Genomic DNA, 27,019 nt, shown 5'->3' with positions numbered 1-27,019 from the left:
GCTGCAAGAACTGAAAGTTCGGCATGTCTGCAGCAGAGGGTGTAACGAGGGAGGTCAAGAAAAGAGGCTGGGGCAGAGGTGGGGCCCAATCACCTCAGTTTTAGGCCAGGCCATGAGTCAGGGCTTGTTGCTAAGGGCAGTGGGAAGTCAATGATAGTAAACAAGGGAGTGAAAAAGGAACTAGTAAACTACAGTCCATAGGCCAAATCTGGCCCTACATCTGTTTTGTAAATAAAGTTTTATTGGAACACAGCCATGCCCATTTGTTGTCTGTGGCAGCTTTCATGCTCCAATGGCAGTAGTTGAGAAGTTGCAACACAGACTACATGGCTCGCAAAGCCAAAAATATTTACTGTGTAGACTTTGCAGGAAAAGCTTGCTGACCCTTGGAATAAAGTAGACAGCTTTATTTTATCAAGATTGCTCTACTTAATGGCTTGGAGAGGAATAGACTGTAGGTGAGGAAAACGCACAGGAGTCTATTCCAGAATTTAGCCAAGAGATGCTGAGAGTGCTGGCGGTAAAGATGGAGAGGAGAAAGCCATTCAGAAACTAGTTGTGAATCCACCTAATATTCTTGTTTTCAGTTCATGTTTCTCTGCCTTCTCCAGAAGAAACCACTAGAGACCATGTCCAATACCCTGAAGAAGTGCAGATATACTAAATTTATTACATTTGCCTAACTGCCAATCTAGAAGCACAAAACAAAGAAGTCAATTGACACGACCTATTCTTAATGTATCCTTGCTGGGTCCTAACAATCACTAAATCATCATTGCTTGATTTTTCTGAAGTCTATCCTTCCAGGACCAATGCTAAGCAAGACAGCCTGGGTTACAGAATTTACACTTGGGAAAATCAGAAACAACATGAGCCCAGGCCCCGTCTGGCGCCTCTCCTTTCCACAGGACTCCTCAAAGACAAGGACAGCAGTGTTGGGTTTCTCTTCCAAGGGCCTTCTGGTGTCATCTCAGAGGGCTTGAAGGCCCTGAGGACGACAGATAGATAGTCTTTCCTTCTCTTCATGGATCTCAGGCTTTTGCTGCCCCTCACCCAAGTTCACGCCACCCTCTTCTAGACAGAGACCCCCACCACTGGCAGCAAAGGAGCTGATCTGTCTTCTCTGACATTCAAGAATGCTTTAACCCCCAGTCATATGCAGCAGCTCTATCCTTCCTTCCTTCCTTATCTGGTTTAGGGCAGGCACACACACATACACACGCACACACGTCACTAAAACTTCTTATAGGGTAATAATACCTCTAACATGCCTCCCTGGATGTTTGTCTTTTCTTTACTGTTTTGTACATGTCTTTTTAAACTTTTTATTTTGGGAAATTACAAACATTCTCCAACACAGAGAAAGCGATATAATGAACTCCCATGTACCCATCACTCAGCTTCCATAGTTATCAACATTATGCTAAATTTGTCTCATGTATTTTCCAACTCACCCTCTTTTTTTTCCCGGAGTATTTTAATATAAAGAGCAGACACAACTACACCCTTTGAAAATCTGTACCACGATCATTTGTAACTGACCACTCAGAAGCACATTCCTGAGGGCTTTCTATCCTTCTGAGCTATCTCCCTTTCGAAGGTTCAGCGATGGAATTAATTGTACCTTTACTTCTCTGGCCCTTTTGAACTCTATCTTCTAGAAGTCTGGGGCACCCATCTGAGGATGCCCCCACTATATGCCCTGCCTGCTTCCCACATTCCACTGTGTAAGCTGGGATGGTATCGCCCACGGTCACATGAAGTTCTTTGCAAAAAGGCTGCAGTCACCATCCATCCCGGCACTACTGATTTTACTCCCTGTGGCCAAATTTTCTTTTCTTCTTTGGAGGGGAAAGGAGAAGAAAGAGGATGGGGGAAAAAAACAGAGACATATGTTAAAAAGGATTGGCAGCACCCGATGTCCCCAGTCCAGAACTTTGTGTTGTTTAAAGCCAGTCACGGTTAGCTGAACCTTAGGGAATAGGAATTTTCTTTTCCCCAGGAGGGAAGTAAGGGAAAGTCAGCAAGAAGAAAACAGAAAATGAAGACAACACACATGCTAGCCTGGATCAGAGTCCTACTCTGATATTCTCTTCTTGGCTTCCCTCCTCGTCATCTATACGGTTGTTCCCAAACCATTGTATGAAGGTGGGGCGGGGAGTCCCCACAGCTCTGCTCACAAATGCTAGGAGACTCTTGGGTCATACCATATTCATGGACACAGTCACCACTTACTTGATAACCCAGTGCTGTTGATGTTTTGGTATTCAGCATAAAAAACTGCTTTTTCAAGCATTCCCAGGAAAATCACAGCTGCAATCCAGAACTGGATTCTTAATATATCTTTCCAGTAGCAGGCAGACCACATCAGCCAGAGTATGCCATATAAGATATAAACGATACACATCACCATGTAGAACTGTGGGAGGAGAAGCAATTTTAGTCAGTTAAGTCTTTTGATCATTTGAAAATTGACATTTCTACACTCAAGTTTGCAATCCTTTATTTTCCAGTCACCATGGAACCAGAAATAGAGGGTATGTCAAAGTGTTAGCTACTAAGGAATTACCACCACTGAGCTCTTAAAATGTTTAAATGTTCCAATTAGGATACAAAACTCATTTTTAAAAAAAGGAAAAAATGATAAGAGATACTCACAATCATCAGAGGCCAATCTGATGCAGAGATATACCCATGAGGCCCCATCGTAGAAAGAGAAACTGGTGAAGGCAGGGTGGGGATAAAGAAATTAAGGCATTAAAATTAACAACCAGTTTTCCTTAAGTTTTTCAATGTAAGCTCATTTTAAGACTCCAAGAATACAAACCAAGTTGACAAATGCTGAATTTTTACCTTTGATTATGTAACTGTATGAAGATATCTTTACGTATTTGTATACATGCTCTTGTAAAGTGTGGGTCAAGTCAGATCTTATGCAGACAGCAAAGTAGTCCTGGTCTGAGATTGGCCCTGGCTGAGTCCCTGACCTAGCTGAGGACTCTGTCTTTCTTAACGTAACTTGGATAAATTACTGAACTCCAGAGACTTCCCTGGTGGTCCAGCAGTTAAGACTCCGAGCTCCCAATGCAGGGGGCCTGGGTTCCATCCCTGGTCAGGGAACTAGATCCCGCATGCCGCAAGTAAGATCCCACACGCTGCGACTAAAGATCCCGCACGCGGCGACCCAGCGCAGCCAAATTAATTAATTAATTTTAAAAAGTAAAGAAAAAAAATTTACTGAACTCCAGAATCTAGTTTGGGTTGTTGCCCGAGAGCAATAACAAACAGAGTGCCGAACACAGTGCAAGACTTGCCAGGCTGAGCAACTGCGCCAGTTACTAACCAGCGGAAGCTTAAAGCTGCCTGCTGGTGCCAGAGGAAAAGACGCCACACCTGGGAAGGAAGGGTGCACAGGCTGGGGAGCAGGATGGCAGCAAGGCCCCTGCTCCCCGTGTGGCGTGGTCTGCGCCCATTACAGCACTTCCGGGAGGAAGGCCTGCTTCACACTCTCCAGAGCAGCCCCTCCACCAGCTTCCCCGTGGAAGACCAGCTCTGGGCCTCCTCTGCGGCCATGCCTGACTCACCTCACTCCTTCCTCTCTGGACTGGGTGCCCCTCAGAGACAGAGGCTGGCTTCACTTCTGTGTCCCAGTGGGTGAATCAGGGCAGTTTGCAAACCCCCAGGATCCTCACATGCTGCTTGGCTACTGTCAGCCCAGCAGATACCCAGTCTAGAAAATGACCGCTAAAGCAATTCCAGGACCCATGGAAGCATTCGCTCCCTTGAAGACCGCTTAGTGCGAGCCCGCTCTCACACTGGGCACCAGGAACTACGGTTTCACGAGGCAAAGAGCATCTACCTTATGGGCAGGCAGGGGAGCTCACAGAACACAGAAGCCACAGTTGCCAGACATGCTACTTCTACTCCTAGGCTACAAACAGATTCTTTTTTCTTAAACTTTTTAAAGAACAAAAATTTTAAACCCCTGATGATGGCCATTTTTCAAGAAACAGAATATAATCCACTTCAAGTACGAATAAGGTGTCGCCTACCCATTTCTACATGTTAAAAAAAATTTTTTTTAATCTGGAAGGATGGAGAATTTTGTATCCCTCTATGAAGTTTAAAACTTTTTAAATTAATCTTATTTTTTAAATTCACCCTTTTATTTATTTTATTTTATTTATTTTTTTCTTGGCCACGCTGTGCGGCTTGTGGGATCCTAGTTCCCCGACCAGGGATTGAACCGTGGCCCTCGGCAGCTGAAGCACAGAGTCCCAACCACTGGACCACCAGGGAACTCCCAAAATTTACCTTAAATTAATTTAAAATTTCCATTCCGTTAAAAAAATAAATATTAGAGTTAAGATAAGCATAAAGTTCTAAGTACCCCAAATAAACAGATTATTCATTTTTGTGATTAACAGAAAATCATTTTTGAATAATGTGTTTTAACAGAGAATGTAGATTTGGGTTAATGACAAAAATACAGAATACAGTAAAAGCAGACAATAAAACATGCATACTGTTTAACTATACCATTCAAATTCCAGCTTGCATCTGTTTTTTCTGTTTTAACAGAAACAATAAAGATATGAAACCCATCTCTCTGTGTTTTGGCTACAACATCCTGAAACAGAAAAAGAAATCCTTCATGTTATTTTTTTAAATTGCTATATAAGATATAGCTAAATGATTGTCCACCACATTTTAAAACAACTTTTAAGAACTGAATTGGGTTACTTTAAAAAAAAAAACACACAGATAAAAGGAATGGTGGGCTGTGGAAGGATAGCGGGTAGTGGAAGGATTTCCTCCATTTGTTTTTTTTTAACCACCATCCTCCCAGACCCAAAGGGATGGAGGAGGAAAAAAGTCTTTTCCACTTGCCAATGTTTTCTACTTTTTATATTTCTACAGGTTTTCCCCCTAATGTTACCATTCTATGTTTTATTTAATACTATCTTTCAAATAGTTTTTCTAATATCCTAGTATAATCAAGCATTCAGTTATTTATTTATTTATTTATTTTTACTTTTTGGCCACTCCCTGCGGCACGTGGAATCTTAGTTTCCTGACCAGGGATTGAACCCACACCGCCTGCATTGGAAGCACGGAGTCTTAACCACTGGACCACCAGGAAAGTCCCAAGCTTTCAGTTTTTAAATGGGTATTTTTTTTAATTGAACTGGGGGAGAAAGATGTCAGATAACATTGCTGGAAATGACTCAGATTCGGTGTATAGGCTAAAGTATTTAAATTCCTTAAGGCACTCTGTTGCTAGCAGTCTCACTGAGGCCTGAAACTGCCCCCTGGCACTGCCTGTGAACCCTGCAGTGCCCCCATGTAGCTGGACCAAACTTTTCACACTCCTCCTTCCTGAGTATTTCCTATCCTTCCCTCTCATTTCCTACTCCTCCACCTGTGACAGTCTGTGCAAAGCAAAGAGTTGGTCCACTCACTGCAGAGTTGGTCCATTCACTGCAGAGTGAATGCCCTTCCACTATCAGACTACTCTGTAAGATGGCTGGAGAAAACAGTATAAAAGCAGAAGAGTCCCAGTCTAAAGGCAAACATCAAGCTCTTCTAAATCCACTTTCAGTCCCTACACTCAACTCCTTGTAATCCTCTCAACCTCTTAGTCTTCTGACTTCAAGTAATTTCCCCAAATTCCAAATTTCCCCTCCCCCTCGTGCTACATCATGGTTTCTATCTATTTCTTTACTTCCTTAAGGACAATACAGATCAGCCCACTGCTGTGTTGTCTCAGGTATTTGGCAGCGGAATTTTATTTTTTAAAATAAAGAAAGACTACATAGAAGTTACCGTTAAATCACAACTTTAAAGAGATTTTTCAACAAAGACAGAACCAAGTATGTACAAAATTCACACAGACACATGTAAGGAAATACACTGTTTTAAATAATGCTTCTTTTTTCTTTCCTAATTCTACTAACCCTACTTTAGATCACTCTCTGAGTATCTGTCCATCAACAGATTCTGATCAGTCTTACTCTAACTTGTATGTATTTGATTTAAAGGCAAATAAAATGACTTACCGCTGACCCTTCCTGGTTTGAAACATTTCCGGTATTTGTTATTAGTTCTTTATTCTGGAAAAATAAAATAAAATAATTTCATTTTATAGCGTTGCCTTTCCATAAGGAAAAATACTTTTAACAATTAAGAAAAAAAATGTGTTATGAAAAAAGTAAAGATTAAAGCTGAACACCAGAGAACAAACCTCACTGTATCCCAAACATGCGTAACAAAATCCTACTTTTGAAAACTTACTTCCTTAATCAGGGCAGTGGTTACCGTTGGCAGGGAGGGTAGTAGGAACTCAAAGGGAGCTCGAGGTGCTCAAATGCCCTGTTCTTGATCGGGATTCACACGGGTGGGTTCAGGTTGTGAAAATTCATCAAGCCCTACACTTCTGATATGCAAGCTTTGCTGTAAATTTATGTATATTTATTATACCTTGACACAAATTTTTAAAACAACCCTTTAACATTTTTATTAAAGACATTTTCATTTCAGAATTTACAGGACAAAAAAATCAGTTAAAATGACCCACAGCCTCACTACCCAGAGATGACTGCTGTTAACATTTTAGAATCTAGTCTTCTAGGCTAGGAGGAGAACGTGCACAAAGGAGAGTGTTCAAGTGTGTTAAACGCTGGTAAGTCAAGTACACTGACAGACCTTCAGTAGGAGTAACAGACCTAGGGATCTAATGACATGGAGGTCACTGGTGACCTACAGCTGTTCTGATGGGATGATGGGGGCAAAGCCCTGACTGGGGTGGGCAGAAGAGAGACGAGGGATGGAATGACAGAAAATCATGAAAGGATGATAAAAGGACCCTCTTTCAAGGATACTGCTGCAAAAGGCACAAAGAAATGGAACAATGGTTCCACTTATTATGTACTGCCGCACACACAAAAGAACTAAACCTAAAAATTGACAAATTAAGCACCTTCCTTTATCAAAATACTGATAAAACAGGCGTTGATACTTGCATTCACTGGGAGAAACATAAATTCTATTTCAACATGGCAAGACAGGTACTCACATTCAATGAGGGAAACACCTGTAAATCACTGTTGCAATCTAAGTTTTCACTTTTTGTTGTCCAACATTCGCTGTTCTTGAAATAATGACCACAAAAGTCTTCACTGACACTAAGTTCATGTTTTTGTGACAGCTCCTATGCAAAGTAAGATTCTATGTCATAATTTATTTCCACGTAATATCTAAATAATACTAAAAAGTTATTCAGCTTGGAACACTTGAAACATGCAATAGAACAAAATACCGAAAAGAAAAAGTTTTGAATATAATTTTCAGTACAGTTGAGGTTAAACATAACATTTTAGCCATTCTGATGTGCTCAGGTACAGTAATACATAATATAAGCATTCTCTTACGGTAAGAAAAGTGATTAAGATGTTACGACAAGGAAATGGTTCACAGAGAAATACAAAATACTTTGTCCTGGGGCTACTTCCATTTTACTCCAGGTATAAAAGATTTTACAGAGAAAGAAAGCAGCATTTAATTACAAGGAAAGATAAACCAAACACTTAGTAACATAAAGCAAAGATGGCAAACCCAACTGAGTGCAGGGGGAACACTCATTTACACATCAACGAACAACGAGGCTCCTAGATGGATGAATAAAACCACGCTCCTAATGGCAACTCCCAGGCATGAAGAAAAGGTTAAGAGGCTTCCATTGGCCAAATATGGGACAATTTGAGCAAAATACATAAATACAGTAATAGATTATAACCCGCCCAACAAAGTTAAAGTCAATGAGTCCATAATGATAATTGACTGACTGACTGACAGACGGATAAGAGAGAGGAAAAGAGCGCATCCTCATGGTCGAATGCTAATAAATGTAGAAGAAAACATGGAATTAGAAAATCATTGTTTAGCAATCATCACAGTGGTAACTGTGCTTTGATTCAGGCAAGAATCAAAGAATGTTAAAACAAGGACTGATGAAAAAACAGGATATCTACACATAAATGCAAAAGTATTTCTTCACAAATTATTGTTAACAACAAGGAGAAAAGTAGTAGCTTTACAGTGGAGAAACCTGGCAGAAACTTCCTTAACTGATCAAAGTTAACATCACCAAAAATGGGACAAAACAGTATATTTTCTGGTATGCCTGACAAAAATATGACCTGAATTGAATCACGAGGAAACGTGAGAAATATTCAAATTGAGGGACATTTTGTAAAAATACATGGCTTGTACACCTCAAATATATCAATGTCATGTCATGAACCACCCTCAACACCTCCACCCCCCCAAAAAAACCTGCAGAAATACAATGTGATCCTGGATTGGATCCTGTACCAGAAAAAGAAAAGAGAAAAAAAAAAAAAAAGCTGCTAAAAAGGATGTTGTTGGACACTGGCAAAGTTTGAATATGGTTTATTAGCTATTATATCAATTAGCATTGTATCACTGTTAAATTTCGTAAATCTGATCACTGTACTGTGTAATCTAAGGGAATATCTTTGTTCTTAGGAAATACACACTGACCTAACCCGGTCTCTTTTTCCTCCTCTCACACTCTCCCCCTCCTTTTCCCTCCTCACCTCTTTCTGAGGTCTACTTATACTCACTAAATCTACTCATACTCACTGAAGTTCTAGGTTCCCTATGACTAATTTTTTGAATGAAGTGAAACTTTTACATTTCTTCTTTAAATTGAGTTGGTTTTCATTTGTGCGTGACCCACAGTCCCCTTTATCAATGGTTTCCACAACTCTGATTTAAATATTTACTAACATTTTTCATAAGATCCAAGGAAACTAAAAGATCTGTATTCTCAGAAAGCATATACTTTGATATAATTAAGGCATTTATTGCCTAAGTCCCAAAATCTGTGGCACTTCTCTATTTCTGGCCTCCTCACTTGATAAGCTAATAAATCTTTAAACTCCTAATTTTTCCTTCATAGCTTTAGACACATTTAAAATTTGTGTTTTACTTACTTCCAGCTCAGAATATTCATGGTGACAGGTATGATGCTCCAAAAGCCACACTATGGTAAACTTCACAGGCCCAGAGCAACTGAATGACTTCACTGTTCAGAGAAAGAAAGTCTCATTTTAGAACAATAATATATATACTCTAATATAAACTTAAGGTTTCAAGAACGCAATTTAAAATAGACTACTTTGGACTTCCCTGTGGCGCAGTGGTTAAGAATCTGCCTGCCAAGGCAGGGGACACGGGTTCGAGCCCTGGTCTGGGAAGATCCCACATGCCGTGGAGCAACTAAGCCCGTGCGCCACAACTACTGAGCCCATGTGCCACAACTCCTGAAGCTCGCGCGCCTAGAGCCTGTGCTCTGCGACAAGAGAAGCCACTGCAATGAGAAGCCAGCGCACCGCAACAAAGAGTAGCCCCTGCTCGCCGCAACTAGAGAAAGCCCGCGTGCAGAAACGAAGACCCAACGCAGCCAAAAATAAATAAATGTTCCTTTAAAAAATAAATAAATAAAATAGACTACTTTAAGGAAACAATGAGTAAAGTATTACCTAATTTCTCCGAAAAGTCACTGCAAAATGAGACAGTTAAATTCCTTAAATTAAATTATTACGGTTAACCAAGGCTGAGGCTGGTAGAGTTTCTGGGGCAGAGTACCCAAGAGGTGGGAACTACACAGAGAAAGGGTCAATGAAATCTGCATACAGATCCTTGGTCTCTGGCTGCATAACAGCCTGCCCGTGCATAGGGACAAGCTGAAAAATTCTCAGAGTTCACATGGGGATGGGAACTAGCCAGAGTCTGCACTAGCCAGAGTGGAGAGGCCTCATTAAACACACCTAGCGTTTGGGAGAGACGCAGAAGAGTCACACCTTAGAAGTGGTGTTAAGTTAGTTCTAGAGTAAAGGCTACTCCTGATCCACCCTAAAAGAAATTAAAAACAAAACTGGAAAGGATTGAACTGACCCCAAAGAAACTTAACTGTCTGCCAGAACAAAGTTGTTCACGGAATACAACATTCTAGTACTCAAGAATGTAAAATTCACGATATCCACTATCCAAACAAAAGTACTAGATCTACAAAGCGGGAAAAGTTGACTCATAATTATGACATGAATCAGTCAATTTGACAACGATGTGCACTGTTCTATGTGTCTACCACAATTCCACAGTGTTAGGATTACCGTAGCTTCATGTTAAGTTCTGAAATCAGAGAGTAAAAGCCCTCCCACTTTGTTCTTTTTTAAAACTGTTTTGGCTATTCTAGGTCCTCTGTATTTGCATATACGTTTCAGAAACAGCTAGCCAGTTTCTATATAAGTGTGCCTGGATTTTGATTGGGATTAATTGAATTTATAGGTCAATCTGGGGAGAATTGCCAGTATAATGTTAAGTTATAGATTTAGCATAGATGCCCTTTATCAGGTTGAGGACATTTCCTTCTATTTCTAGTTTTCTGAGAGTTTTCATCATGGATAGGTGCTGATTTTTTTCAAATGCTTTTTTGTATATATTGAGATGATTATATGATGTATTGCTTTTATTCTGTTAATATGGTGAATTACACTGAGAGATTTTTCACCAGTGGCTCCACATGACTGCATCTTGAATGGAGTAGCTAAGAGGGGTCACCTTAGCTTTCCTTAGGGAAAGCAAGGCATCTGATCCACAAAACAGCATGGACACATACCCAAGGGACCAATGCTTAACTTTGTAGGCACCAAAATTTGGCTCTGGGACTCCCCTGGTGGCGCAGTGGTTAAGAACCCGCCTGCCAATGCAGGGGGACACGGTTTCGAGCCCTGGTCTGGGAAGATCCCACATGCCGTGGAGCAACTAAGCCCGTGAGCCACAACTACAGAGCCTGTGCTCTAGAGCCCGCGCGCCACAACTACTGAGCCCATGCGCCACAACTACTGAAGCCCGCACGCCTAGAGCCCGTGCTCCGCAACAAGAGAAGCCACCGCAGTGAGAAGCCCATGCACCGCAACGAAGAGTAGCCCTCGCTCGCCACAACTAGAGAAAGCCCGTGCGCAGCAACGAAGACCCAATGCAGCCATAAATAAATAAATAAATAAATTTATTTTTTTAAAAAGTCATTCCTAACAAATATTTTTAAAAAATAATAATAATAAAATAAAATGTGGCTCTGGGAGAACTCAGAGACTCAGTTTCATCTTTCACACCACGGATGTAGATGTATAAACCAGAATGCCTAATTACTCACTTAAACAGTAACTATAAAGTAGATGTATAATGATCAACTAACTCTCTTTCTTCCGCACACCTTCCTGAATGTCCATTGTGATGAGAAGGCTGCTTGGTGAATATGGCAGCAGAACAAGGAGGCTCAGGTGGGCACTTCATCCACCCCCGCCAGCCACAATGTTAGAGCTACGGTCGTAGTTAAAGAAAGACCTCTCTCCCATCAGTGCTGGGACACCGCCAGCTTTTACCTGACTAAACCCTCATTTTTTTTGTTACGCTTTTGTTCCTAACTCCCTTCTGCTGCCTCATTTTTCTTTCTTTAGATATGTTAATACTAAATTGTGGTCTACTTTTAGGCTGATCTCGGACATTACATATTGATTTAAAAAAAAAATCACATTCTGTGTTTCAGTGGTCCATATAACTTTTTATTCCCCCATGTAATTTTTTTGTCTGCACCAGTGTTTTAAATCTTGTCTAGACAGTGAGACATGAATTTATTAAAGCATTGAGAGGCCAAAATTTTTTCCTCTCCCACCTTGGGCTTCAATTCCCTCTTACCAAGCTCTTATCACCACTGATGATCTATATCACGAAGCTGCTTTGAACCGCCTCTGCTTTCTAGCTGATGGCTGGCCTACTTCCATCAGCAAAGACCACACATGGCAGAATTCTCCAACAAATGATCAGAGGATGGTGTGAGAGATGAAAGGGTCACGGCTGTGGGTCCCATGAAGCCAATTTGCTCTACCCAACAAAAAAACTACTCCTTACCCCAAACTTAACTCTGGCAACCAACTGACCTAGTCAAGTTACTGGAAACACCTAGAGGGGTTAGTGCACAGTAAATATGATCCAATGTAAACTCATTAAAAATACTGCAAACCTCAGGATCTATGACTTGGTAGTCATGACACACCAGTATTTACATAGACAACACAGTCTCTAGCAAATATTTTCACTTTCATAAGCTCTAAAATCCTAATTGTTAGTGTCTAATAATTTTTATTTCATACTGTGATCATGTGTATATTTAGAAAATTTTCAGAAACACAAAGGTTTCATCACAATCATGGCATTTCATATAACCATAAAAAGAATTTACTGAATTTTAAAAGGGATTCAGAGTCAAATTTCGGAGGTCAAATACTTTTTTGCTGAAGACTACTTTATTAGGTTTTAACTATAATTTCTAAAGAATGATAAAGAATGATTCACATTACATTTTCTGAGACAGGATCAGAAAAATTCATTCTTGAAAATAACTATGACCCGACTGGAACAAAAGAAACCCTTAAAATGTTAGGATCACTTAAAAATATTTGCCTAGTTTAAAATATATAATATTACAATGTGTTATGTTAGTTTATATTAATGCATTAGTTGATATTACATGTTGCTCATTTATAATTTACTGTTATTTTACTGTTATATTAGTTTATTATACTTACCAGAAAACTTGATCTCAGTAGAGTTAAACATAGTTTTCCTAAATATCAAAGGTCCTGATTTCTATAATGAAAAACAAAGAAATACAGAAAGCTCTTGTTAAAAACATTTCTCTCTACTGTTTAAGAGTATAGTTTTATCCTGGAAAATACATAGTTCAAATCCTTTAACTCCTATGCCTGGAGTGATTATTCTTTAAAAACGTAAATCTGGGACTTCCCTGGCAGTCCAGTGGTTAAGACTCGATGCTTCCACTGCAGGGGGCACAGGCTCAATCCCTGGTCGCGGAACTAAGATCCCACATGCCCTGTGGCTCGGCCAAAAAAAAAAAAAGGCATTAAAAACATAAATCTGATCACATCACTCACTGGCTTAGAACCTTGTCTCATGTAATCTCCTTCCCTGCAATGGATGTGAGGCTCCGGAAGGCTCCTGGGGCCAGCAACACACGGCGGGTGAGGGCGGCTGCCACTGTACGATGACTGCTGCTCAGACAGAGAACCTGTCTGTGCATCTGCAGCTGCTCTCGTGGTATCAACATAAATGCACTTCTGATAAAACAACTGACCCTCTCCCTAAGTTATGGTTTACCGCTGTCTCTTTACAAGAGACCACATCTCACTGCCGCTCACAGGGCCCCGCAAAACCAAGGCCTGCCCACCTCTCTTGCACCTTTCTCTCAGGTCCTCAAAAACATGACACTCCTTCCTGCCCTCAGGACCTTAGTAGTCAACCTGAAACTTACTTGAAATCCCCTCCCTGTCGCTCTCTTCATCTAGTTAGTTCCTTCTTACCCCTGGAAACCCAGTTCAAATATCCCCTTCCACAGGGGGTCTTCCACTGGGGCCCACACCAGGCCAGGCCCTCCCTTCCATGGTCTGTAAGACCCATTCCTCACAACCCCGTGCCACAACCAAAATGAAATCTCACACTAGTTAGTTATTTAATGTCTGCCCTCACCAAGAAAAAAAAATCCTGTGAGAAGGGATTATGATAAACGAACATGTGGTTAGGAATTAAGGAAAAACACTGATAGGACAAGCAGCTCTTTCCTGATAACCTCTTCTCCCTCCTCAACAGTTTCAACATCAATAAAACCCCGGGCCCAGACCCCTCCTCTGAGCTGCACATCCACATACCCAATTGCCTAAAGGTCATGTCCACTGGGACGTCCAATAGACGGTCCACACTCACCTGGCCTAATCCAGACACCTCCCCCCCTGCTCCTTACCAGCTCTCTTCCTGCGCTGTCTACCGTGGTTGTAGGCGCTGCCACCCCCAGTCATGGCTCCTTCCCGTCTCTCACCTCCGTCACCCCATCTCCACGGCATGCCTACTTTATCTCACAGGCACTTCCCAGATTTAGCTCTTTCTCTCCATTCCTGCCATCACTGCCCTAATTCAGGCCTACGTTTCTGCAATAACTGGTACCTCCGCCTCCAGACCGGAGCCTGTAATTCATCCTTTGATAGCAGCCGCAGTGATTAGCAGGTTATGTCTAAAACCCTTCAATGGCGCTTCCTCATTCACACCCCAAAGCTGCTACTGGAGACCGGAGTGGGGCTAATCCAACCTATAAAAGGGGTGTGTTGGGCCCACAAGGGGCCTTTAAACGGTTTTTTTTTTTTTAATTAGTTGACATAATAAAAATATGGAATCTGACTTCACTTTAAAAAAAGAAAAGGAGACCTGGCAATTCTGTGCCTAGACCACCCTGTAGGATCCACCAGCTGGAGCCAGTCTGTATGCAGCCGATTCACTTCCAACTTATTCGGACTTAGTTTATGCTACTGCCCACTCACTACAGAAGCAGCATCAAATGGTAAGTGTGGTTCTCTGAGTTTTGCTTTTTACTGTTCAGAGAAATTTAACGATGAAGATACGCAGGCTCTATCACTGGCACACAAAATAGGGCACCAACCCAGAAGAATCCTGTAAGAAATGGTTGCACTGGGTCTTAAAGATTCAGAAAGATATGTATTCTCCTTCCTTTATGCAGCTTTTGTGTTATAGGAAGAATTTGTAGCCTCTGGTACTTTCTCTTTCCGGTTGAGGAAATCAAAATATAAGTTTTGCCTTTAGAATTGGGACATCGTTTCCATACATGTGGAAAATACTCATCTCAAACGGAGCTGGATGAATCCTCTGAATCTAGAAAAGCAGGAGATAAGGCCTCTTCGATTTCCTGTCCCTCTTCAGCAAATCTTTCCAAAATTCTACCTCTGCATTCCTCCCACATCATCTCATGTAACTACTGGATGTCAAGTTCTCAAATGGCCTGCCCTGGAAAGGAAGAGTTTCCACACTCATGCCTCCAGACTAGCCTTGCAGACAGACATCCCTTAATTACACATCCTGCCCCCGCCCCCGCCCCCGCCCACACACACTCCCGGAGCTGTGATGTCAGGAACCCAAGAAGAGGGAAAGAGGGGTGGGGTGACTATTGCATGTTCCCTTCTCATTTAAAGAAAGAAAGAAAAAAAAGGCGCAAGCGCTTTCTAAATTTATGCGGAAACTGAAGCCCTGGAAAATCCACTCTGTGGCCACACGGGTGTGGCCCTGTGGTTGCACCCGGGCACGAGGAGAGGTCAAATCCAAAGATGCCGCTAGGAGGGCTCAGGTCTGAAAAAACGAGGACCTGATCTAGCCAGAGCATGTCGGAGCAGAGCGAGGGGCCAGGACTTCGGGAATGGTGATCCTCATGAACAGGGTTCAGAAGGGACAGCAATCCCCCAGCACACAAGCTTGACAGATCCTCCCCACAGCCCAGGTCGGGCCGGAGGAGGGGGCGCTCCCCGCGCCGAGCAGACAAAGAGCCCAGAGAAAGTTTCAGGGGACCCGGGGCAGGCCCGGCCAGATCAACAAGCCCGGGACCGGCTCCTGGAGCCCAGAGAGCCCGGGGAGGACCTGCGGGCCCCGGCAGCACCTCGCCTGGGTCCCGACACTCCACTTACGTCACTGATCGTCGCTGCCCAGAGCCCGAGCTCGGGGACGGCGCCCACAGCCGCCGGGCCCCAGCACAGGAGGCAGAGGGCGACTCGCAGCAGCGGGCGCCTGGCGGGAAGGCGGGCGCGGGATGGAAGCCAGACCCCGGCCTGGCTGGTGGCGGCCATCTTGACGCGGAAGCCGCACCTGGCGCTCCGTGGCGCCCGCCACGCCCCAGGCCCGCACCTGGTGCAGCTCCGCCCCGGGAGGGTTCGGGTCCGGGAAGTGTGGCTGGGGCATGGAGGCGGGGCTCAGGGCCGGCCGGGGCGTGGAGTTAGAGGTGGGGCCAGAGAGTGGAAAGGGAAGGGGGCGGGAGAGAAGGAGGGGTCCGAGCGTAAAGGCGGGGCCAGGCAGGGAGGGGAGCTGGGAGAGGAGGCGAGGGGCGGGGCTCAGGGTTGGGCTGTAGTGTGGAGGCGGGGCCGGGCGGGCGTGGAGGAGATGGGCGGGGCTCAGAGTCAGGTCGTGGGTAGGAGGCGGGGCCGGAGGGGAGGCGGGGCCGGAGGGGAGGCGGGGCTCTAAATCAGGTCCGAGCTGGAAGCGGCTTCAGCCCGAGGCGGGAAGCTGAGGTCCCAGAATTCGCATGGCTCTGGTCGGATGCTTAGTGGGAAATATAGGATGGATCTACTAGCTAAAGTTTTTCTCTGTGTATTTCAGTTTCTTGAATCCTCTGCATTTGTCCCCCAACCCCCTCAGCTCAGGGGAAACAAATTGTTCTCTAAATTCATGGTAAGTGCCTGGAAAGTGCTTTGAGGTCCTGTCCGTTGAACCCAAGGCATTGTATTGTGAGTATAATGTCTGTAGGATGGTTAATGATTTTTAGAACAAATAAAGTTGCCTGGTTACTTAAAGCTCAGAGGGGCAGAGCTTGGGTCTGTCTTAACTGTGTACTTCGCCAGGCATTTTTGACTGTGAAACCTGAGTAAATGTCTTGCTGTCAAAGAGAACTACAGTAGTTTATTTATTATTAAATGTAAATGTAAATAATGTCCAGAGGGAGAATACAATCCTAGTTTAACATTGTCATTAACGTAAAATAGGATCGATTTATAGTCAAGAGGATCTGGCCTTATCAGTCATCTTAGTCACTTATTTAGACAGTAATTATTGAGAGCCTAATGTGTAATAAAGACAGCACATGCATTCCATACGTGCCTTTCCCAGCAAGCAGTTGTGATCATTTCTATGTGGGTGGAAATAATAGACTACGCCAAGGCCTGGAGGAACAGAAAGACCTACCAGATGACTAGTTATTGGTGTGAGATGGACAGTGGCAAGACTGTGAATATTTAAACAGTAGCAGAACATTCAGGTCCTCCTAAGCACTTTAGTCTAAGACATCAGAGGGGCAATGATGGTTTTTAAGCAAGGAGGATGAAGTGACCAGATTATTTTGGTTAATCTCAGTCATATGAAAACTGTGTTAAGGCGGGCAATGAGATAATCAGTTAAGAATATTTCAATACTTTGTATGACCAGTTAAGAATAAATTACAGTAATTCAGAGATGGTGGCCTCAACCACAGAAGCTTCCATTAGAATAGAGATTTGGATGGATTCCAGAAATGTGGGAGATGGAGATTTTAAATTAAAAAACCTTGGTGATTGATTAGATATTGGAGCTTAGGAAGGAGAGGAGTTGAGGCTGGAACCAAGGTATCTGGCTGGAACAAGTGAGGTGTGGAACATCTGGAAGAGGAGAAACGTTAGGAGATCCAGGACCAGATGGCTTCACAAAGGGGTAATTTATTTAGGTCACTGTACATTGGGGAAAGAGGGATACCCAAACAATTCAAGGAGTGTTGGACACAGAGTCTGAGTTGGTATTGGCTCCCTATTAGAATGAGAGGCATAAGGGGCCAAGTAATAAATAGAGTCTGGGCCCATAGTTGGATCCAATGGGTCCACAGACCCACATGGTGGTAATTATCCTGGTTCCAGATTGTATAATTGGAATATACACAATGAGTAGCTGAAATGACCTTACACTGGTCCTTGGTGTCTAGAATAAGAGCTGTCTTAACAGGGAAGTCCAAGTAGAAGCCTCTGAATCTGCCCCGCTGGCCAAACCATATTGTCTCCTGGGGGGAATGGCAGAAATTAGTGCTACCTTTAAAAGATGCAATGGTGGTGGCTACCATCACATCTCCATTTAACGCCTCTTCCATTGTAGGTGCTCCCGTTAGTACAATATTATTTACGAAGGATACTTTGTGTCCTTTTCCATTGATCCACTCACATCCCTCTATTTCAGATTTCCTTGTCCCAAATCTTCTGATCTTTTTCCTCCCAGATTCCTGACCAGCTGGCTAAGCCATTAACCACTGCCCATAAATCCATGTATGTTTCAACTTCAGACAACTTCCCTTTCCACAAAAAGTGAATAAACAGATGCATTGCGTAAAGCTCTGTCCCTGTGCCCCACCCTGGGGACACTGGAAGGATTTCTTCCTCACCTTTGTCTTTCAAGGCCACCCCTGAGTAAGACTAGAGTGCAGCTGCTATCCTTTTTCAACTTGCCCCTACATATGGAGCTGATCCATCTATGTACCAAGCTCAGGCTTTTAACCTCTCTATCAGCTGGTCATAAATAGGATCTTCCATGCAGCCCTGGGTGTGAACTGAGGGAGAAGCACTTTTGAAACTTTGCTTGATGTCAATGAGAGTAGATAAACAACATCTATTAACTACAAAGCCCTTGATGACAGAGAAACGATTGAAAAAGTTTTCTGAATTGGAAGAATTATTATTGTTAAAGTGCACATTCCCCCAAAAGTGATCTACAGTTTCAGTGCAATCCCTATCAAAATTCTATTTTTTCACAGAAACAGAAAAATCCTAAAATTTGTATGGAAACACAAGAGACCCTCAAACAGCCAATGCAATCTTGAGAAAGAAGAACAAAGCTGGAGGCATCACATTTCCTGATTTTAAACTATATCACATACAAATGTACTTATTTACAAAACAGAAAAAGACCTACAGATATTGAAAACAAACTTACGGTTACCAAAGGGGAAACGTGGGGAGAGGGATAAATCAGGAGCTTGGGATTAACATACACACACTATTTTAATTAAGATAGATAACCAACGAGGACCTACTGTATAGCACAGGGAACTCTACTCACTAGTGTGTGATAACCTATATGAGAAAAGAATCTGAAAAAGAATGAATATATGTATATGTATAACTGAATCACTTTGCTGTACACCTGAAACTAATACAACATTGTAACTCAACTATACTCCAATAAAATTTTTAAAAACTATATTACAAAGCTACAGGAAAAAAAAAACCCTCCCCCCCAAAAAAACAGTATGCTATTGGCATAAAACAGACACATAGATCAATGGAACAGAATAGAGACCCTGGAAATAAACCATTGCATAATGGTCAATTAATTTTCTACAAAGTCTCCAGGAATACACAATGGGGAAAGGACAGTCTCTTCAATAAGTGGTACTGGGAAAACTGGATATCTATATGCAAAAGAATGGATCCTATCTTACACCATACACAAAAATCAATGCTAAATGGATTAAAGACTTGGTCATAAAGCTGAAACCACAAAACTCCTAGAAGAAAGTGAAGGAGCTAAGTTCCTTTACATTAGTCTTGGCAACGATTTTTTGGATTTGGGACCAAAAGCAAAAATAAATAGTGGGACTACATCACACTAAAAGCTTCTGCACAGGAAAGGAAACCATCAACAAAATGAAAAGCAACCTATAGAATGAAACTACTTGCAAACCACACATCCAATAAGGAGTTAATATCCAAAATATACAAGAACTCAGACATCTCAATAGCAAAAAAACCAACAACAAATAGCCCAATTTAAAAAATGGGAAAAACACCTGAATAGACATTTCTCCAAAGAAGACACACAGATAGCCAACAGGCACATGAAAAATGCTGAACATAACTAATCGTCAGGGAAATGAAAGTTAAAACCACAATGAGCGGCTTCCCTGGTGGCATAGTGGTTAAGAATCCGCCTGCCAATACAGGGGACACGGGTTTGAGCCCTGGTCCAGGAAGATCCCACATGCCGTGGAGCAACTAAGCCTGTGCACCACAACTACTGAACGTGCACTCTAGAGCCCATGAGCCACAACTACTGAGCCAGTGTGCCACAACTACTGAAGCCTGTGTGCCTAGAGCCCGTGTTCTGCAACCAGAGAAGCCACCGCAATGAGAAGTCCGTGCACCACAACTAGAGAAAGCCCGTGCGCAGCAACGAAGACCCAACACAATCAAAAATAAATAAATAAAAATTAAAAAGAAAATTACAATGAGATATCACCTCACACCTATTGAGATGTCTATTATCAGTAATAAATAATAATACATAAATGATTAAATAAATAAATAGGAGAGAAAGAAAACCTCTTCCTTACAGTAGGACACCAACAAATAAATATAGAATGAATGATGGAGTTAGAAAATCATCATTTGGTAACTGTCATACTTACACTTGACTCAGAAAGGATCATCAATTGGATTCTAAAATTAGTAAAAGTTTGTTGAGGAAGTATCTGCCACAAACTATATTAATTACAAAGGGGAAAATAGTAATTTTATAGTAGAGGAACCTGGCAGACACCACCTTAATGACCAAAGTTAATATCACATGGAGTGGGACAAATTGACATGATATGTCTCACGCTGTGATGTCCTGAAAAGAAGCAGCATCACTTCTGTGGTATTCCTGACAAAAATGCATCATCTGTATTGAATCATGGGGAAACCTCGGATAAACTCAAATTGAGGGACATTCTACAAAGTAACTAGCTAGATTGAATTTCTAACAGTTGCTTTTCACAAGAAACTTGTATATCATATAAATATTTTTCTATTGTGTCAAAATTTTATTGTTTACTAATGCTTCATACAGACCCCTTGTTATACAACCATTAAAATTGAAGAGCACTAGGAAATAGAATTGTTTCTAGAACACTAGCCAATCCTCACCAGTAGGTGACACTAGCAGATTGAACATATTTTATATAAAATACTGTCTACTCTAAATGGCTTTTTAATCCAGAGTTTTCATCTTCCAACTTCAAATGACGATGCTATATATACCTCTAATTTAAGCCATTAACACCTTAATCAGTCAGCAAACATTGTGTGCCTTAGTGCTAGGTATCACACATTTGATTGCTGGTAATGGACTCAACAGGGATTTTACATTATTAAAGAACAAATGCTTTTATGTGTTATTTATTTATTTATTTATTTTTCTTTACATCATCATTATTAAGCAAAATAATAACAGCATTTATTTTATTTATTTATTTTTTAAACATCTTTATTAGAGTATAATTGCTTTACAATGGTGTGTCAGTTCCTGCTTTATAACAAAGTGAATCAGTTATACATATACATATGTCCCCATATCTCTTCCCTCTTGCATCTCCCTCCCTCCCACCCTCCCTATGCCACCCCTCTAGGTGGTCACAAAGCACCAAGCTGATCTCCCTGTGCTATGCGGCTGCTTCCCACTAGCTACCTATTTTACATTTGGTAGTATATATAAGTCCATGCCACTCTCTCACTTTGTCCCAGCTTACTCTTCCCCCTCTCCATGTCCTCAAGTCCATTCTCTACGTCTGCATCTTTATTCCTGTCCTGCCCCTAGGTTCTTCAGAACCATTTTTTTTTTTTTAGATTCTGTATATATGTGTTAGCATACGGTATTTGTTTTTCTCTTTCTGACTTACTTCACTCTGTATGAGACTCTAGGTCCATCCACCTCACTACAAATGACTCAATTTCGTTTCTTTTTATGGCTGAGTAATATTCCATTGTATATATGTGCCACATCTTCTTTATCCATTCATCTGTCGATGGACACTTAGGTTGCTTCCATGTCCTGGCTATTGTAAATAGAGCTGCAATGAACATTGTGGTACATATCATACTGTTTTGATGATGGTAGCTTTGTTTTTTGTTTTTTGTTTTGGCTGCATTAGGTCTTTGTTGCTGCGCATGGGCTTTCTCTAGTTGTGGCAAGTGGGGGCTACTCTTCATTGTGGTGTGTGGGCTTCTCATTGCGGTGGCTTCTCTTGTTGTGGAGCATAGGCTCTAGTAGGCCTGTGTGCAGGCTTCAGTAGCTGCAGCATGTGGGCCCTAGAGCACACGGGCTTCAGTAGTTGTGGCTCATGGGCTCCAGAGCACAGGCTCAGTAGTTGTGGCACACAGACTTCGTTGCTCCACAGCATGTGGGATCTTCCCGGACCAGGGATCTAACCCGTGTCCCCTGAATTGTCAGGTGGATTCTTAACCACTGTGCCACCAGGGAAGTCCCTGTATTATATTTTGAAATCAGAGAGCATGATACCTCCAGCTTTGTTCTTCTTTCTCAAGATTGTTTTGGTTATTTGTGGTGCTTTGTGTTTCCAAGTGCCCATTAATAGATGAATGGATAAAGAAGATGTGGTATATATATATATATATATATATATATATATATATATACACGCATACAATGGAATATTAGCCATAAAAACTAATGAAATCTTGCCATTTGCAACAACATGGATGGACCTAGAGGGTATTATGCTTAGTGAAATGTCAGACAGAGAAAGACAAATACTGTATGATTTCACTTATATGTGGAATCTAAAAAGCAAATGAACAAACATAGCAAAACAGAACAAAGTCATAGATACAGAGAATAAACAGGTGGTTGCCAGAAGGGAGGGAGGTGGGGGGAGGAGAGAAATAGGTGAGGGAGATTAAGAGGTACAAACTTCCAGTTGCAAAATAAATAAGCCATGGATATGAAATGTACAGTGTGGGAAATATAGTCAATAATTATGTAATATCTTCGTATGGTGACACATGGTAACTATCCTGGTGATCATTTTGAAACGTATAGAATTATCAAATCACAATGTTGTTTAACAGGAACTAACATAGTGTTGTAGGTCAATTACACTTCAAAAACAAACAAACTCATAGAAAAAGAGATTAGGTTTCTGATTTCCAGAAGTAGAGGGTGGAGAGAGGGGGAACTGGATGAAGGCATTCGAAAGGCACAAACTTTCAGTTATAAGATAAATAAGGCATTCGAAAGGTACAAACTTTCAGTTATAAGATAAATAAGTACTAGGGATGTAACGTTATACATGAAATGTGTTAAGTGAGTAAATCCCAAGAGTTCTCAACACAAGGAAAAAATTTTTTTCTATTTCTTTAATTTTGTATCTATATGAGATGATGGATGTTCACTAAACTTATTGTGGTGATCATTTCATGATGTGTGTAAGTCAAATCATGATGCTGTACACCTTAAACTTATACTGTGCTGTATGTCAATCATATCTTTATAAAACTGGGAGAAAAAAAATAAAAATTAGGTTGTCATTTTACTGTTGAGTTGTAAGAATTATTTATAAATTCTGGATAAAAGTTCCTTTTATCCAGACTAATGATTGCTGACTTTGGATTGGAATATTTAATCCGTTCACGTTTAGTGAACTACTCATCACTGGCTAAGCAAGAAACACTGGGAATGCCAGTCAGACTTGTAAACTTCCTGAACTTGGAATATATTATCCAAGCTACAGACAGATCCATAAACAAAATGTGGAGGCCTCATTGGCCCAAGATGTTTAAGTACAACGTCTGATCAATGATTGGCTTACTACTAAGCTCTGCTTGACTCAGGGATGACCCCTTAAAAGCCAGACTTAAAAATAAAAACATGAATAATTTTTAAAAAGCAACTGAGCAGAGGCACCAGTGTTCAAACATTGCAGGAGAAACACAATCTACAGGATTAGTTCAGGCAAACCCCTAAAGAAACAGTGAGAACAACAACCCCTGGAAGGAGAGACAAATTAGAATCCATAGTTGTTGCAATATATGATCTGAAATATCCAGTTTCAACAGAAATAGTTTAAATGGGTAAATAAACAAGAATATTAATGCATACACAGGAAAAAAGTAGTCAATAGAAACTTTCCCTGAAGGGATCCAGATGTTGGGCTGAACAGACATTTTATTATGTAAAAAAGCATCTATTTATAAATATGTTCAAACAATGAAAGAAAACCATTTTTCTTTTATCAAATAGAGAATATCAATAAAGAAAGAGAAATTATTAAAATAACTGAATGGAACTTCTGGAGTTGAAAAAATACAATTACTAAAATGAAAAACTCACTAGAAGGGCCCAATAGCAGATATGAGCCAGCAGAAGGAAGAATCAGTGAACCTGAAGGTAGATCATTACATATAATCTCACCTAAAGGACAGGAAGAAAAAGAGTTGGAGAACCACACACTTTTGAATGAGAAACTATCTTCTGTCTTTGGAGAAACTATGTTAAAACAAGCCTCATGGAGTTAAGTACTCATGGAGTACTCCATGGAGTTAAAGAAGCAGCCTGCATTCTCTTGTTCAGACATGTAACATGATGGAATTTTGGTTTTCAGACTCCAACTGATGGCCCTTTAATTTTAAGTCAAATGGGGCTGGGCCTTAGAGCCTGCTTCCAGGGAAAGCGTTTGATCTCTAGCTCTGAAGTTTGTTACAGAGTCTGAACAGCATCTGCAGGCCTGGCTGATCTGCTTTACTGTGGTATTAATAGACTTCAATAAAATGTGCAAGTCAGAGCACTCTAAGAATATTCTTTAAAAGAAAGTATTCATTTGAAGCCATCTATTCCCTCTTCTGGACTGTTATACAAGACAGCAAGGCCTAGATTGCTGTGCTTTGCAAATCCCAACGTCCCAGTTCTGTTCAGAATATAGTCACTAATATTCTCAGTGAGTATCAGTTGAATGGGTGAGTTGATTGTATCCTCACATGGCTGATGTTCAAAAACACTTTTTTTTTTTTTTTCAAAAATACTTTTTTGGTTAGAATTTGTAGATGTGCAGTTTCAGTAAATCCACTGATTAATTTAAAATTATTGTGTCCTTAAGAGGTAGGAAGGGTTAATATACATAACTCTCAAGTGTCTCTTTCGAATATCTATGCATGGAATCCTATTTCAATAAAAGATATTATACATGAAAATATTCTAAAGTAGTGGTCTTTGGGTTACAATTTCTGGAAATAATCATTACATTAAAATACAAATAAGTTAGGTAATTTAGACATGCTTTTTTAAGTTAAACAGGATTGGCAATTTTACTTCTATTCTTAGAGCTTTAAAAGGGAGAAAATAAAACCTACATATAGAAACATCGCACGTTACTGAAATGTTCATTAAAGAAAGCAAAACTTCCTGTTTTCCCATTTGTCACTCAAGGTACCTAAATGTCTTTAGAGAAGTTAAGTTGCTGTTATAACTGGTTTATTTTGGGGTGAGTTACTTTCCCACCGACTCAGCAGAAGTTCCAACTTGCTTTTTTCATTGACCAGGAGAAGTTACAAAATTCTTTACTTTCATGAGTCAGGACAAGTCTGGCCAGAATCGACCTGAGTTGTAAGATAAGAGCTGTGGTTTGGCCTGTTTCCTGAGAGGGAATCTCTGCTTGGTCTGGGGGACATGGAAGCAGAGGGAGGGTCTCCTCCTCCCTGGAGGGCACTCTGACACCTCAGGTCCCCAAATCCTGTTGGTAAAGTCACCACTGCTTGCCATCACCCATATATGGAAAGAGAATGGTCACCGAAGCTCAAATAACTAAACTCCAGGATGAGACTGATAGGAGAGGTATCTGGGCATCGCTGTGTAGGGAGTTGCCTGCCTCTGGGGGATGAGGGCCACTTTCCTGCACTCTGACAACTTCCCCTACTGTGTGCATCACTGGCAAAGAATAAGTCTTTTTCTTTTTCTCCTCTCCTCTCCTCTCTCCTCTCCCTTTTTCTTTCTCCCTTCCTTCCTCCCTCCCTCCCTTCCTTCCTTCTTTCTCTCTCTCTATTTTCCTTATTTATTTATTTTTTTGGCTGCGTTGGGTCTTAGTTGCGGCACACGGGATCCTTCGTTATGGTGCTCAGGCTTCTCTCTAGTTGTGGTGTGCAGGTTTTTCTCTCTCTAGTTGTGGCGCGAGGGCTCCAGAGCGCGTCGGCTTTGTAGTTTGTGGCATGCAGGCTCTCTAGTTGAGGCGTGTGAGTTCAATAGTTGTGGCATGCTGGGCTTAGTTACCCTGCAGCATGTGAGATCTTAGTTGGACCAGGGATCGAACCCACGTCCCCTGAATTGGAAGGCGGATTCTTTACTACTGGACCACAAGGGAAGTCCCTTTTTCTTTTCTTTTTGAATTAGTTTGCATTGTTTTGGAGGCAGTTAATAACATAATCAGGGACAATATTTCTACTATGACAAATGGTGAGTTTGTACTGCATAAGCAATAAAATTGGGAGAAGCTTCTGATTGGGAGAAGCCTCGATAACAAGCATAAGGTCCTTTCAAGGACCTTGCCACCTCCCCTTCCTACAGGGGGTTGCAGGAGAAGGTGTTGCAATCTTTACTGTACACTGATGGACACTTGGGCTCCGGGAGAGCAAAGTGACCTGACCAAGATTGCCCAAGGAAGGCTCACAGGACTGCTTCCTGTCCAGCCCTTGCTGCTCGCTGCGTGGTCTGACTCCTGAGGCCCTGATTCTTCTCGCTTCTCCTTTCTACTCAGAAAGAAAGGCCAGAAAAAGGAATGGAAAGGGGGGCGGGGGGAGGGGAGAAAAGAAAAGGAAAAAGGAAAGAAGAAAAAAGGAGAGAGGTGGGGAGGAGGAGTGAGGGAAGGAGGGAAGGAAGGAAGGGAGGAAAAAATAACCCTCCCAAGGCAGAGCTAGTCTCACCTGTAGGTCACAAGTATTTCTGGTATTTGTTTATTTCTCTTGCTCTCCCCAGCCCTGTCCCAGCCCGGCTGAAGAGAATGACTGACTTGTTTCTCCCTGTTTTCTCTCCCAGACTTTTTGCCCATAAGAGCCACTTACAAAAGTAATTTGAGTTTATACAAAAAAGAACTTGAAGGGCTGTGCTCAGTTCATACTCAGAAGTCTATACAAGACTTTGCCAGGGATCGGGTCCTCTGAAAGTTACTTCTTTCAAACATTCCAGCGTGGCTGAGAGAAGAACATGGTGGTACCGATGGTCTCAGCGAGGAGACTTTAAGTGTCGGAACAAGGGTAGTCCGGCTCCATTCTCTGGTGGGAAAAGGAGGCTGGGATGGGAGTTCTGCCCATCACGCCCCATCTACCCAAGGCCCTGGGGCATCACTGTGGGGTTGAAGTGAATTTCTCTGCCATGTTTGTTAATGTCTCAGGAAAAGCCGGAAGTCACAACTTTCTCTCTACAGCAGAACTGGCCCAGGCTTTCCAGCCCTTCTCAGGCCACACGGCATATACTGAGCAAACTGGACAGGATTTGGGGGGCTGTGGGCATTTGATGACCTAGTCATTATATA

The 27,019-nt window shown here is 41.8% G+C and overlaps 2 protein-coding genes across 4 annotated transcripts in view; one reads left to right on the top strand and one right to left on the bottom strand.

Moving 5' to 3' along the window:
- Positions 1-15,956, bottom strand: part of TMEM87B (transmembrane protein 87B) — a 51,111-nt gene extending 35,155 nt beyond the window's left edge. The window contains exons 1-9 of one of the 3 annotated variants that reach the window (XM_082426834.1): positions 15,627-15,757; positions 14,777-14,955; positions 12,675-12,735; positions 9,018-9,109; positions 7,076-7,210; positions 6,060-6,113; positions 4,540-4,630; positions 2,659-2,720; positions 2,236-2,419 (exon numbers count right to left, since the gene is read on the bottom strand). In XM_082426834.1, coding sequence (XP_082282960.1) covers positions 2,236-2,419; positions 2,659-2,720; positions 4,540-4,630; positions 6,060-6,113; positions 7,076-7,210; positions 9,018-9,109; positions 12,675-12,705 — 649 coding nt within the window. In that variant the 5' untranslated portion in view covers positions 12,706-12,735; positions 14,777-14,955; positions 15,627-15,757. Of the gene's footprint in view, positions 1-2,235; positions 2,420-2,658; positions 2,721-4,539; positions 4,631-6,059; positions 6,114-7,075; positions 7,211-9,017; positions 9,110-12,674; positions 12,736-14,776; positions 14,956-15,626 lie in introns of all 3 variants that reach the window. The other 2 variants (XM_082426835.1, XM_082426833.1) reach the window with 2 other exon arrangements.
- The window catches only part of ZC3H8 (zinc finger CCCH-type containing 8), a 201,721-nt gene that overhangs the window by 144,109 nt on the left and 30,593 nt on the right, over positions 1-27,019 (top strand). The window lies entirely within an intron of this gene.

This window comes from Balaenoptera physalus (assembly GCF_965194825.1).
Source record: "Balaenoptera physalus genome assembly, chromosome: 15".
Taxonomy (NCBI): Eukaryota; Metazoa; Chordata; class Mammalia; order Artiodactyla; family Balaenopteridae; genus Balaenoptera; species Balaenoptera physalus.
Note: the sequence above shows the minus strand (reverse complement) of the source record. Positions and strands in the feature narration are given on the sequence as shown.